Source organism: Centruroides vittatus, unplaced genomic scaffold (assembly GCF_030686945.1).
Source record: "Centruroides vittatus isolate TY-2023 unplaced genomic scaffold, ASM3068694v2 scaffold_3046, whole genome shotgun sequence".
In the NCBI taxonomy this organism is placed as follows: Eukaryota; Metazoa; Arthropoda; class Arachnida; order Scorpiones; family Buthidae; genus Centruroides; species Centruroides vittatus.
The window spans coordinates 1,755,573-1,770,853 of NW_027122699.1; the positions used below are offsets into that span (position 1 = coordinate 1,755,573).

Below are 15,281 nucleotides of genomic sequence, written 5' to 3' on the forward strand. Positions count from 1 at the left end.
GAATCTATTTTATTGTTTAAATAAGAATATAATGTCTGAAATTATGCTAAATGAAGTTTTTTCCCCTAACTATACTCTTTCTGCTTCTGTAACTATTGTATTAATTCTCTTGTTCATTCTTGTTTAAGCTGCTACAATGACAGTCTGTAATTAACATAATTTCTTCCACAATTTATATTTAATTTGGTTCAATTTACATGATTTTATTTATAAAATCTTTTAATTACTTTGTCAGAATTATTTGTGAATTCCCCATAGAATAATTTTGTCTATTGTTAACTCTTAATCTTTTGGTTAGCCTATAATCTGCAGAATAAAAAATAGTTTTAAATTAGATTTTGCATATGAATAATTATTGATTTGCTAATTTATTTTTTTGTTATATACTGTATAATCAAACATGAAAATTTTGTAAGAAATTTTAATAAAATCCTGATTACAGTCGTTAAAATTAATAAGTACTTTCATTGTTATAATTATAAATGAATATTCAAATGCAGAACAAAACATTCATATACATTTAATGATACAAAATAAAATTTTTTTGACGACTAATTCTATATTTTTGGTAATTGTAAAGTTGATATATTATAGGATTTTTAAATTTAGTCAAAGGTTTATTTTTAGTGGAAATTGTTTTAATGTGTCGTGACAAATATTGAAACTCGGGAATTGAGAAATCATTATTTTGCACAGCTTTCCTTTGTAATTTTTGGCTCAGTATTTAAACTTTTGACAATTTGACAAATAACTACATCTATAGAAGAGGAAAGGATGAAATTAAATTAATTCAAAATAACTTTACATATTGCAATTTTTTTTAACACATTCAAAATAAAAATGTTTTTATAAATTAAACATTTACTGAGCTCTCAAAATTGCCTTTCGGACCCTAGATTTTGCAGAGTATCTCTGCAATATACTTGTAGTTTGGATATTGTTCAATTAATCCTATAATAACTGAATGTATTTATTTTCATGTTTTGGGATAGTCTCTAATGGATTTTCACAAACACTGCTATAGAACTACAGAGTGGCATAAATAATCTGGGATGTGATTATGACCGGTTGCCACACTATTCCTTTCTCTTTTGGTACATTTAAAATTGACAATCAAATTGACTGATTTCTTTATGTTGTCAGTTGAAATATATATCTGTGCATCTGTAAGACTTCATAATTTTTTTGCATTCTACTTTTTGATTAATCTAATTATGACTGTATGTAATTAAAAAACTAAAGAAATCTTTAACTTTGTTACAGTCCAACTTTGCTATGGGACGTTTACCTCACAACTGCCGAAAAGTATACATGCTAGACTTCGGATTGGCTCGCCAGTACGTAACGACATCTGGAGACGTACGTCCGCCGAGAGCAGCCGCGGGATTCAGGGGAACCGTCCGTTACGCCTCGATAAATGCCCATAAGAACAAGGTTAATATTTCTAATTATAATCTAATGTTATATAATTGAGTGGTTATATTTATCATAATAAATTAAATAATTTCAATAATTTTTATAGCAATATTGCCTGCTTTTAGTTCAAAAACTTATAACAATAATTAATTCAAATGCCATGAAATTATAGCCTACAAAATATATTTATACTGTTATCCCAGTATAACATGACAGTTAGGTTCCAAAAAAGGTTGTGTTATGCAAATCTGTGCTATACAAAACGAAGGACAAGTGTAAAACACAGGGTTAGGTTCCAAAAGTTAGCAAAAGTGTACTATTCTTCTTTTGTAATTAAGAGAAATGCATGTATGTTTGTTAAAGCAATCAATAATTAGCTAACAATTACAATCAAAAGTATTGAACATTAATGTTAATTTTTTCTTCATTGCTAAACTCCATTAAACGTGGACATTTCTTTTTGGTAAAATATCATTGTCAACTTAGCTTTCCTGTTGACCTTAATCTCAATTATTGCAACATCTCTTGATTTATCTCTACTTTTTTTCATAAGATTGATATTTAAACCCTGACACAAAAACCTTCATTGTTATTCAAATTTTCTAACGTTTTCAGCTAGTTTGAATGGCCTTCATCAGGAACAGAAAATCATACATAAAAACTTACACACAAACTGGAACTGTATACTAAACAAAACACTAAAACCTGAATAATATACCTTAGTCACTAAGGTATACATTAAACCTACACACGACCCATTGTACATTCCTTCCTCATCCAATGATCTGCCTGCTTACAACCTGTCGGCATTTAGGGCTCTTATTAAAAGGGCATTTAATTACTGCTCTAACATATACGACAGGTGACAAGAGTTAAATAGAATCAGAACCATTGCTGGATCCTTAGGATTTAAAACAGAAATTGTTGAAAAGTTAATAAGATCGTACTCGGTACCTAATAAAAAGAAGGTAAAAGAGAATACAAACAAAGAAATTACTAAATTCACATATAGCGGAGCGGAGGAATGTCCAATATCGTGAAGGAAGTAGCCAACTACAAGAGTACAAGATTAATATATAGATGGGCTACCACAATTTATAGTCTTCTTAGAAACGACAAGGACAGGATAAAGGAGGAGGAGCAGTCTGGAGTGTATAGAATACCATACAAAAATGATTAATTAGGGCTAAATAAAGAATATATTGGTGTCACCACCAGGAAGTTGAGTAAAAAGCTTAAGGAACATGTGTATGATATAAGTAAAGGGCACTACAATACAGCACTATTCAAAGTAGCACAAACTGAAGGTTTGGTGATTGATTGGAATGAAGCTAGGATTATTAGACAGGTGCACTCACCATCTTTAGCAATGACTTTGGAAAAATTTGGAATATATAGATCTGGCAGTACGAGCAAATGTGAACTATAAAGATGCCACAAATTTACCAACAGCATGGAAATATATGATTGATCATAACCCAGTATAATATGTTATACAGCATGCACTCGGTCCATATAATTAGGTTTATTGTGTTGATATATTTTATTATGTTAATTTACCTTACTTTATTTTGTTTTATTTTATTTTATATTATTTTAATTTACTTCAATCCATGTATTTATTTATTTTCTATTTATCTTTTATATATTTATATTTAAACGAATTGTTCGAACAGATATAGAAATTTGAATTTTGTTTTGCATAACATTCGAACTGGAACCGACACAAAGAAACATTCCAAATATTTCAAAAATACCTGAGGATGACCTGTGGAACAGGTAGAAAACGTTAGTAGGATAATAAATATTAGTTCTCGGATACATAAGGTGGTTGTGTCAATATATTTTAGTTTTACTGTATACATATTATAAGATGGTACCTTTTCAAAAAACTTTTATTTATTATTTATAATAATCAAATGTCTATTTAAATTTTTAAACAGGAAATGGGAAGACACGATGATCTCTGGTCATTATTTTATATGCTCGTAGAATTTGTAAATGGACAGTTGCCCTGGAGAAAAATCAAAGATAAAGAACAGGTTTGTTTAAAACTTATCAATTATGAATATTGATATCCCATTTGGTCTGATTTTCTTCATGTAAAAACTTCAAATACTTTTAGACAATAAAAATATAAACAATACAAAGAAGCAATTTCAAAGTGTAAATACGTGGGGAGTTTGATATTAAAAGTACAGGTCAAAATTACACTAACATTTATAATTTAAAAAAATGTTTAATATATTCCACAAAAACTACATACTTTGCTTTATTTTTTAACATAATCGCCGTAAACATTGAGACATTTATTGCCGCCTGACACTATTTTAAACGTCTCTTCATGGTACTGTTGATTGAAGTCGTCCAAAACAGTATCTTCCAATTCCTCCTGATCTACAAAGCAGTTCCCCACCAAAAATTTCTTTAAAGGTCTGAGTAAATGAAAATCAGATGGAGGGCTAAATTTGAACTATACGGAGAATGTTGCAGGTCCTCCCAATTCCGCTGTGCCGACCACAGTTTGGTTTGATTTGACGTGTGGAGTATAGTCCAGATTTAGCCCCCTTAGATTTTCATTTATTCAGACCTTTAAAGAAATTTTTGGTGGGGAAATGTTTTGCAGATCAGAAGGAATTGGAAGATACTGTTCCAGACTACTTCAAGCAACTTGACAAGCAACAGTACCATGAAGGGATGTTTAAAGTAGTTTCACACTGGGATAAGTGGCTCAATGATTACGGCGATTTATGTCGAGAAATAAACAAAAGTATGTAGTTTTTGTGAAATGTATTAAATAATTTTTTTAATTATAAATGTTAGTGTAATTTTGGCTGTACTTTTAATATCAGACTCTCCTTGTAAAACCTTACCATTAATTTTACATAGTTGATTTATGATTTCTTTAAATGTATTTATCAAAAATATAATACTTACCAGAGATATTTATTAATTAAAATTTACATAAAATATTTTTACATAGAATTATTTAAAAAATGATGACTATATTAGGTTTATTAACAGGTAGGGATAATGAAAGAGAAGTATGATCATCGCCTGCTGTTAAAACATCTTCCATCAGATTTTCGACAGTTTCTCGATCACATTTCATCTTTAGACTATTATGATAGGCCAGATTACGATATGGTAGCAGGTCTGTTTGAGCGATGCATGAAACGAAGAAGTGTGAGAGACTGCGATCCTTATGACTGGGAGAAGAATATAATAGATAACTCTTTAACTACCACCACTACGACTTCGCCTGCCATCATATCGAAGCCATTGCATCCCGGGTAAGTTTTAAGACTTTTTATAATTCTAAATTTATAGTTTTATCCTGATTATCTTGGCATTGTTATAGAACTGCTCCCCCGGGAACGCATGGCACAGATAATATGCTTGATGATAACATTATGGCTAGTTACGAAGATCATGGAGAGAATTATAAACAAGATGGCTATCATGTCACTGGACAAGCTAAAGAAACAAAAGAAGAACAGTGCATTCACAATAAACCTACGGCACAAATACAAACTTATTTTAATACTGATGCTTATTCTCCAGGCACAGTTCCAGATAATGTGCAACATGTAGCGATATCTAGGCAAGTTATATTAGAAAATAATAACAATATTGTGATAGAAGAACATCCAGGTCAGAAAACGCCTTCGGAAGAACCTAAAGTTGAGGTAATTAAAGTATGTTAACATAAATGAAAAGGGTGAAAGTTTTAGATTATTAAATGATAACAATGTTCTCTTTATATGACAGAAAATGGAAGTTGAAGGAGAAGAGGAGGAGGAAGAAGAACCAAAAGAAAAAGAACAAGTAGAAGCAGATGAGGTTTGTAAAGCAGAGGGAGAGGAGGAAAATCCTCCCTGTCAAGTAGATGTTGCAGTTGCCACAGAAAAAGTAAAGAAAACTGAATGGTCTCCTACTCAGAAGAAGACTCATAAAGACTTACAAAAGTTAATTTTAGATGGAATTAAAGAGGATGAAAATGCAAAAAATCTTGTGAAAAAGGAGAGGGAAGTAAATGGTCACTGTGAAGATGAGGATGATGATAATCGTGTTGAAGAAACTAATCAGCCTTATCAAAATAATTATACAGCACAACCACCACATAGCGAGCCAAGTAAATTAACGCCATCGATTGGTACACCTCCTACCGAACCGAAATTTCACAGAGAGATATGCGATCAAGCACCTAGGGAACATAGACATCGTAGATTCTATCCAATGGCCAGAGCACGATGTCACAGAGATATTTCAATTACCCAATTTGCATTGGCAGATGATGATAACATATCTGCTCTTCAGCAAGTCACTAAAGGTGCAGCTGCTGCTATGACTTTAGTATCAAAGTGGCAAGCTTCATTTGATGATAGTGAAGAGACAGATCATGAAATTGAGGACAACGTACAGTTAACTTCACCAGAACATAGACCTAGCAGAACTGAAATAGTTCCGGCTGCTCCGGTTGTCGAAACAGAAGAAGAATATGGACCGAATGCTATGGCTTTTATTCCAATAAATGAAACAAAGACACCAAGTGAGATAGAAATCCACATAGAAGGACCAGAAAAAGAGAAATTGTCAAATGAAATTTCTCAAGATGCAGACGACAGTGGATACAAGAAAATAGAGGAAAGAATGCTTTGGAGAGCTAGAAGGTGTGTTCGCAGAGCTACTTCCCATCCAATTAAACTTGCGTCAAATATCATATCACCTGTCCAGGAACTAGAAGAAGGGGAAAATTCTGACTGTCCACATCGCAGACTGGGAAAATTATATAAAAAAGCATCAAATCAAGGATTACCAAGAGCCTGGAGCTGTCCAACAATTTCCTTCCATATAAGATCCAGTTTGCCACCTTCATTAAAGCAACAGGCTTATTTTGAAGAAAATGTATATGAAGTTGATATTTTAAGAAATGTAGCTGCCAAACAGTCTACCGATAACTTAGAACAAACTGAAGAAAGAAGAGCTTCTTTGCCATCTCTTCACTTACACACATCTGCAGAAGAGCGATCTCCAATGGTCACACCTGTACAAGATGATGTAGCCCAGGATAAGCAAGATAGTGCCTGTGCCAATGTGAAAGACTCTGAATGCAACATCAAAGAAGGAGGAGACACATCTACAAAGAATGAAATTGAAAATGTGAAAACAGATGACAAGCAAACAGATAGCAGCAAATCTGTTGGTAGGATGCCTAATGTATGTCCAAAAGGGATACTTAAAAAAACTAGTTTCGATTTATCTATTTCAGCTGCAAGTAAAAGTGAAGATAAAGGTCCAGTTCAAGATGAGAAGTCAATCCTTGCCAGACATAGATCAGAACTGTATATAAAATTAGGATTAGAAAGTCCAGGAGCAGAGAAGAATTCTCCAATCAGTCCAGGAATGGAAATAGCAAAGTTATATTTCGACGAACCGTCTGTATACTTTGATGCACCCCTCGCAATCGAAGAAGGCTATCAAACGGATAGCAGAAGAGCATCAGGCGTCATCGATAATAAAAAATTGGATCTAACAAAGAGTTCTGAAGATAACGAGGAAGAGATTTCAAAAGAAGATTTTCAAACACCCCCTAAAGAGGAGTTTAAATTTCGAACAGATAGCCAGTCCAAATTATCTCTCTTGTCGGATCTTCCAGAAGTTTTTAGAATGCTCGGAATGAGAAGTTCGGGAGCAGACACAACAAGCGAAATGAGTAGAGATACACCACCCCCGTGTAGCGAAGCTCAGTTGTGGATGAGGGAAGTGGGAACACCCCTCAAAGAACAGTTAATGCAAATTGAAGCCATTAATGAGTTAGAAGATGAACAAAAACTTGATGCTGAAAATAGAAGTATTAACGAAGCAAGCAATGATGAAAATGTATTCAAACCAACAGATATTGTGGAAAATATACATAGTAAACAGGCCAAATTGCAAATAAATGAACAAAAATCTAAAAATGAAACAGTTGCAATAAATAATTTTTCCAATGAACAGTTTAAATTGAGAAATAAAGATAAAAGCACTCCTGTTTGTGGAATCGGAAGGAGACGGGTAGAATCTCTAGGATCTCACGAAGATTTATTTCCTTCACGCATCCCTGTAAGAATGATAGAAACAAGCAGAGAAAATACTCCTGTCACCGACGAAAGCTGGAAGAAACATGCCTTAGGTGCAACCGAGAGAGGCCAAATTAAACGAAGAGCAGTGAGAGAACAGAAAAAAAGACCAAAATCTTTAGTACAGGATTCAAATCGGAATAATTCCCTCAAATTAGACTGTGCTTTCAGAGATGACAGAATGCAGCAGTCAGACTTCAGACAAAATGGTTTCACTGATGATAAACACGTTGAACTTCCAGACTTAATGGCAGCTTCTACAGGTGTAAGAAATAGTAGAGAGATGTACGGAGTGTTAGTTCCACTTGCAAGCAGCAGAAGTACTTCCAGTTCAAGAGAAGAAGTTTCAGAGAGACTAGACAAGAAATCTTCAGAAAGAACAGGAAGAAGAGTAGTACGTCCTGCTCCAGGAGGTGTTTACATAAGAAGCGTGAGTTGGGATCAGCAGACGAGAGATAGAAGATCTCCGTCTTCTTGCAGGCAATGGATAGGATCAGAAAAACGCAGGGACATAGAGGAAGTGAAATTACGTCATCCGAGAAGGAGACATCGTCCCGTCACAGTGGGGGGAGAATCTCGCATTCCACGACCAAGAGCGCATCGCCGCATGTCCGATTCCGACGGTCACCTGTACGATTATCATAAAAATGTCGATCCCGAAAGTCGATCTTACAGCTCAACAACAGGAAGCAGAGAATCGCTACACATTAGAGGTGAAAATAAGCAACTGAAGGATCGTCAGGTTATGTTTCAAGAAGACATCATAAGGAATTCCAATAAAGGAATATCGCTGTGTGAAGGATTACACCTTCCGAGTGTTGAAAATGCTTACAATAACTGTATGCCAATCAGGTAAGCAAAACTGAAAAGTTGGTGGTATTAGGGAGCTCCGTAAATTGAATTAATTTATATTTTTACAGGCGTCACAGATATCGTCCTTTATCACCAAGTGATCTACCCATGACCGGAAGCGATTCTTCACGTGGTACATCTCCAGAATGAGATTTTCGACAAGATCATTTGTTGATAAAGAGGAGTTAAGCCAATTGTGAATTATCATAAGAACACAGTAAGCCATCAGAGACTTCAATTTATTAAAGAACCAAACCCCGAAGTTAGTTCACGACTTTTGGAATATAATAATCATCATTTTTGGTATATAATATTGCAGAATTTTATCTCGGTTTGGAAGAAAATATCAGGCTTGTCACAACCTCTTCTCTGTTGTTTCATTCTGTAATCATTAATCTAGTCAAGTCAGGATGTATTAATTAATTATATCGAGCGACTCTTTGCTCGTTCAACGTCGTAATTACCATAGATGATCGCTTTGATCCAATCTCCAGCATTTACATTTGGCTTTCAAAATGTTTTCTCTCGTTGATTTGCACATCATCGAAATGTGCAGCATTGTCAGAAATTACACATGAGTATAAAAAATATGCACAGATGCATCACTACGAAACAACGGTGCTTATAGAAATGAGTTTAATCTGCTAGAAAGAACAACCAGCAGTGCACAAAATTTTTCTTCTTTTGTTGTTCGAAACAGAATTTTCAAAAAGAAATAATAATAAATATATATATATTGTTTCTTTCTTACGTTTCAAACAATCTGTGATGCATTTCGAAGCAGGCAAAAGTCTGTGTGCATATATAATTGTTTTAGCGTGAATCTTGTATATATACACGATTGTACAGGTGATATTTTGTTATGACATCCTTACTAGACCTTCTGTTGTGCCCAAATTTTATGGTGCATACACTCGAGCCATAAACGCTCACCAAAAAATATTTATATTGTAATAGATAAGTAAATTTAAACAGCACAGTTTAGAAAAAAATGAAAAATTTTTGCCTTTCAGAGATGTAAATTATGTTATAAGTAATCCTTCTAACATACGGACAATGTTGGAGATGGATTTTCAATAAGGGTATTTGTCCAAATGTAATTAGTTCCTGTTTCGGGTTAACGTGCCACAAATTTGCTAGTCATTACGGATACTCATTTTTTCTCGGTTTTTTATTTTTTGTTTAACACGTTCGCCACGGTCTGGCGTCACGAAGACCGCCCGCAGTCACCTCGTCACGTTAGTTCCCAAAACGCTAAGACGACCGAAACTGTGATGACCCGTGTAACCTACTTGCAAGTTGTGCCTGTCGGATTCGCATCTTTTCCACGCGCGCCTCTTCTCTCTCCTCGCGGATCTTCGAACCGATCGGCCGGTGGCGGACTCGTTAACCAATTTTAATTGATTGTGTGTGTTTAATTTATTGACTGCCAATTTATTTGTGTACGTTCGAATTGTTGAAAAATTTAGTACACATTTTAGTTTACAAAGAAAAGAAACCAACCAAAAAGAGAGATGTTATACACGATATAGCGAGATATTTAATTTAAGAAATTATATTTATATATACACAAAAAAATGGCTTATTTTATATTGGATTGTTACAAAATTGTTTTTATATATTGTGAAATCACATTCGTAGATTGTAAAAATCCGACTGCTTATTGTAGGAATGCCTTAAAATCAGATAAAAGAGAAAAAAATTCTAATTTTGTTTTGCGGAGGCATTTCTCCTTTCGCAAGGTACGAAGGAAAGAACAATTATTACTTAAGTACGAGCGAACTTAGCGGACATTCCTACGAACGAACGATCTCTGCGCAAGAAAAGCAAAGTTTCGAATTAATTCTTATTTATGAATTTAACGCTTCTCATAGAAAAAAAGCAAAAAAATTCTAAATTTGAGCTACCTAAGTACTACATTCCCGTGCAGCCTTCAAAAAAAGAAAAAAACTAATCTCCAACACTTGGTTGGCTGTAGTAGACTAGGCAGTATGTTTCAAAAACAACCAAAAAACCTGTATCTTTTTATTACATTGTACGAAAGAAAGTGAATCCTTTTCCCGATTTGTGTGTGTTTATTTCGTTGTTCGACATTAAAAAAATTGAAAAACACCAGAGACTATTTTCGATTTTCACGTTTAATGTTGTGCAAAATTTATATATATATATATACTTTTTTTTATGTGCTGTTTTTATAATTATTATATATAATGTTTTAAAAAGAATTTAATTAGTAAAATATTATAAAATTTGTCTTTATTTTTTGTTGTTTAAATTTGATTTATTATTTTGAAATTTCGTATTTTTTAGTGAAATAACGACAGCTAAAATACGTAGTTAAGCATTAATTTTAGTTTATAGAATTTAATGGGATAAAATCATTTGAAAATTGCAGGTATTTTGTCTTAATTTAAAACAGGAATGGTGTATGTTACACGATAGAACAATTATAATTTATTCATTTTGTTTGTAGTAATTAATCGCGTGTTTTTTGCACGCGACAGTTACTGACACGGCAAGACTTAATTTTCTACATTAAAACACTCGCTCGTATCACAAATTAATAAGGTTTGCGAGGATCATAAAATTTTTTCACTTCACACAACCAGACTTAAGTCTCTCAAAACAGTCGACCCCCAATTTGGGGCTCTATAAATCGACTATAAAATCGATGCCACGCTCGTTTGCTAGTCTTGCCTCTACTGTACGTCGCTACGTAAATTTCTCCACTGGCGTCATCTAAAATTAGTTTTTGTTTCGTTTTTAAGATGATAAATATTGTCTTACCGTGCCCGTAAACATACTTTTAGCCATTTATGTGGCCGCCATACTTAGATTACGGGAAAGAAAGGCAAGATGGTGTATCCGATGCATCTCGATGGTAAAGAATTTGCAGCCGAGGTGACGAATGTAAACTGTTTCTGTCCACCGTTTGCCTCAAAATTTTTCATATTGCAAATCTACCAACGATCGAAAAATATACGAGTGGAAATGAACGCTTTTATCCGAAGAATTAGACGACCGGTATTCCAATGATATTGGAAACAAAAATTTAACAATTTCTGTGGATGGTTTTATAGTTTTAAGCATCGTCGTCGTCAGATTAAAGAGACTGCGTGGCAAACCGGCAACTATTTTCTCTAATAACTTTTGTATTTCTACGTGACCGTCAATTAAGAAACATTATAAAAACTTTCGGTAAGAGTCGACAAAACCAGCTTATTTATCGCCTAGAAAACACACCCGCAACTATGATTTTAAAAGGAAAATAATTCCAAAGAACAAATTACAATTGGATTATTAACGGACAGAGCTTGTTTGCGTGTAAACAATAAATTTAAGAATTTATGCTTCATTTAAAGAGTGTTGCCACCGATAATTAGTGTAACAAGAAAGTTATTTACATTAATGTTTGTAAATAATCTCGTTTAAAATTTTCTATCACCAAAAGTGACGAGCGTTCTTCAACCACTGTAAACAGGAAAATTGATGCTTTCGTAGAAGAAGAAAATTCATCCAGCGTTGCTTACTCAAAGATCGACGAAATATGGCAATGCAACACCAGTTAAGAAACTTCCTACGGGAAACCCGAAAATGCACACTACCGGCATTTGGCAGTTTTATCCGTTCCGGCACCACCGGGCAGGTTTCGTCCAGTCGCGATCGAGAAAAATCCAACTATTTTTCCCACAAATGCGTTTGATGCCACCAAATCCAGAATTTGATAACTGTAGGAAATTTCTAGAAACATACCGGTATGATTATAGAACGAGAAAACCGACATCGACCGGTGGCATAGAAGTTTGGCCGTGGATTTCTAACAAGGTGCGCGTATTACACTAATATTACCGATAAGTTATTTGGATAAAACGAAGGTGAACCAGAGCCAAAAGTTTTTCTTCGGCTTTCATTAGATATTAAGTATTCCTAACAACTTAAAGATTATAGTAAAATCAAATCTTAAATTACATTTTCGAAGTAAATTTAATAATGATCGTTCTTAATTAAATATTTCTCTGCCGTACAAAACATTCTTAATGTTTGTTTTCCCACGTTCTTGTCAATCTATACTCCCAATTACGCGCGGAGAGTTCTCGTGTTACAAAATTTAAACTTTTAAATTGCAATCTCGTTAATAATAAACGAACGCGTGCTAGTTTGCTTAGATATCTTTGGATCCTATTTCTATTTATGAAAGAGAACAAAAGATATTGTACCGTCTACTTACGTAATGTCCTGCAATCTGCCGATCTCTTTATTTTGGGATGCTCTGCATTATGAATAAAACCTGTATTAGTTTTCCTCGCGAGAATTTCCTAACGAAATAGAATTTGTAAGTCCGACTGTCTAACTTCGTAGCAGAATTTTAAAAAATTTGATAAGACACCCATTGCAAAATTACCAAATAGACATTTTTACGATGTACTGTACGGTTTCGATGCCGCTCGTTCCGTCCATTAAATTATTTCGTCGTGGTAGGGGCTAGGCCGTCCACTGCAGTCTCGTCGGAACATTGTAAAAAAGTTAACAATTCAAAAATCCAAAACCGAATCGACACTAGACCTCTCTCCTTTTAGCAACATTTGGATTATTTGGGAAAAGTCTATACAGTAGAAGTCGGCCACGTGCCGATTTAGAGTATCGTCTATCATTAAGAGAATGTAAAATGTCGACGACAATTACTTCCGAGTGCCGTCCTCGCTCTAAAATTACTTCGGGTCGACATCTCGTTGCAATCTGAAAGTTTAGCTTCCACTTAAGACAAAGTAACGAACTGGCTTTCGTTTCCGGTTACAACGATATTCCAAAAATTGTCACACATTTCAGTGTTATCTGAACGTCTGCCAGGAACTTTTATATGTTTTTTTTTTTTTTAATTTGCGAGTCTAGACAACTGTCTTTGAGAAACCGTCATACTCGTTACGATTCCGGTAACCGTGTTGTTTGACTCTGAACTTGACTGGGACCAGAGCATTGTTATGCTAGGTGCTCTACTTTTAAACTCTGTTCTCCAATTCCAAAAGCAGACTTAAAATTTTTCCATTGTCATGACTGCCACCTTTTTACTCGGAGTTTATTTGTCAATCGTGCAGAACTGTTTCCGGAACAAATCAAATAACCTCATTAACCGATTTTTTTAAAAACGTAAAACAAAATAATGTTACCTTAGGTATACAAAATGACGGCTCGTCTCCGATTCCAGCAATTGGAAGACGAAACAGTGGAGACACGTTCTAATCTAACCCGACCTATTCTAATAAATTACCATAATTATTAGCAACCAAATTATTAGAATAGGTTAGGTGAGGTTAGAACGTGCGTCCCCACTGTTCCCTGTCTTCTGATTGCTGGAATCGGAGACGAGCCGCCATTTTGTATACTTAGGGTAACATTAACCAAAAATCTCATTTATTCATTCAGAATACAGATTTTGCAACACTATCAAACAACTCGATAATTATCTTTAGATATCATTTTAAACACAATCCTCGAGGCCGACTTGTTTATATTTAATTCGAAACTAGTTAAAAGGTGATTTGAGGTTATTTTTCAGTCATTTGCAAATGATTCCTTTGGACAACCGAAGGATGGTGCTAAATCCTTTTACAACAACATAAGAAATTCCATAATTAGCAACTATTTTTTTCTGTACTCTTAACAACAAAAATTTGAGGTTAATTCTGACTCTCTCATTTCTTACGGTATGGCACATTAACAAAATAAAACATCACTTAACCAGTTAACTTATTATACACTATTGCTTTTTATGTGTATTTTTTCTAATTAACAGTAACATTAGCAAGGTTGAGGTCGAAGTTTTAAACGCGAAAACGTGTACGTCGGACGTTCAGCGCCGCTTTCCTGTAAGCCTAGAAGTTTGACAATGGCGTTTGGAATGTCCAGCGTGATTACACTGACTTTCCAAACGCCATTGTCAAACTTCTGGCTTACAGGGAGGCGGCGCTGAACGTCCGACGTACACGTTTTCGAGTTTAAAACTTCGACCTCAACCTCGCTATTATTTTTAATTTTACTAATCCATCAATTATAAAAAAATATTAAGATAAATTGCTTTTATTTAATAAAAATGTTAGAATTATGGCATGTCGTCTCTACATAAAACTATTATTAATCCATAACTATAAAACTAAACTGTATATTTCCAAAACTTTATAAAATATTAATAAGCTGGGGAAAAAGTTCCAGAAATCAGAAACTGTTTTAGGCAATCAAAATTATTAAAATGATAATTTAAATGGTATTATTTAAGGTACCTGCACATTCGCCGGCCGTTTATCGCCGAACAATTGAGGTAACTCAAACATTATTTCGAAACGATTAGTAGACTAAATTAGTTAAAGCTGCAAAGGGGGCACGCGGAAAGAAAGGTGACAAGACCGGTGAAGATTCGAGAATAGAGAACGCCCTTAGCCTTCCATGATAGATCTTGCAGCCGGACGACGAGAAAAGAAAGCCGGTTCTGTTGTTTATGCAGAGAAGATCGAATTGCCGACACGAGACTGCGTGGACGGCGTTAGAGACGTGTTCGTGAAGAATGCATTAGACTTACGGCTAAAGACAAAATATCCCGTTTTCTTTGCCCAGAATGTGATGTTTAAGCTGCTACTTGTATTTTATTGGATTTAAATACATTTATTGCAATTTAATTAGCTTTTACTTTTTACCTTAATACATTATTTTTTATGTATGGGCCTTATTTGGAACAGGGGTTCCAAATAAGGCCCATTACGTAACTTTTTGAAAATGTATTATTACAGAAAATTGCTCAAATGACGCTAACTTTAATTTCATATTTCTTTAAGTGTACAACTTTCAGACTTTTTCCTCTAATAATAAAAATACCAAATCTTTTGAAATGTTAGTTGGGTC

The 15,281-nt window shown here is 34.3% G+C and overlaps 1 protein-coding gene across 3 annotated transcripts in view; it reads left to right on the forward strand.

The window, feature by feature from the left end:
• Window positions 1-10,502, forward strand: part of LOC136988075 (tau-tubulin kinase homolog Asator-like) — a 70,503-nt gene extending 60,001 nt beyond the window's left edge. Inside the window, exons 5-11 of one of the 3 annotated variants that reach the window (XM_067285878.1) lie at window positions 1,264-1,434; window positions 3,360-3,458; window positions 4,441-4,709; window positions 4,778-5,114; window positions 5,188-6,622; window positions 6,689-8,390; window positions 8,459-10,502. In XM_067285878.1, the coding sequence (XP_067141979.1) occupies window positions 1,264-1,434; window positions 3,360-3,458; window positions 4,441-4,709; window positions 4,778-5,114; window positions 5,188-6,622; window positions 6,689-8,390; window positions 8,459-8,540 (4,095 nt within the window). In that variant the 3' untranslated portion in view covers window positions 8,541-10,502. Of the gene's footprint in view, window positions 1-1,263; window positions 1,435-3,359; window positions 3,459-4,440; window positions 4,710-4,777; window positions 5,115-5,187; window positions 8,391-8,458 lie in introns of all 3 variants that reach the window. The other 2 variants (XM_067285876.1, XM_067285877.1) reach the window with 2 other exon arrangements.
• Window positions 10,503-15,281: the final 4,779 nt, after the last annotated feature.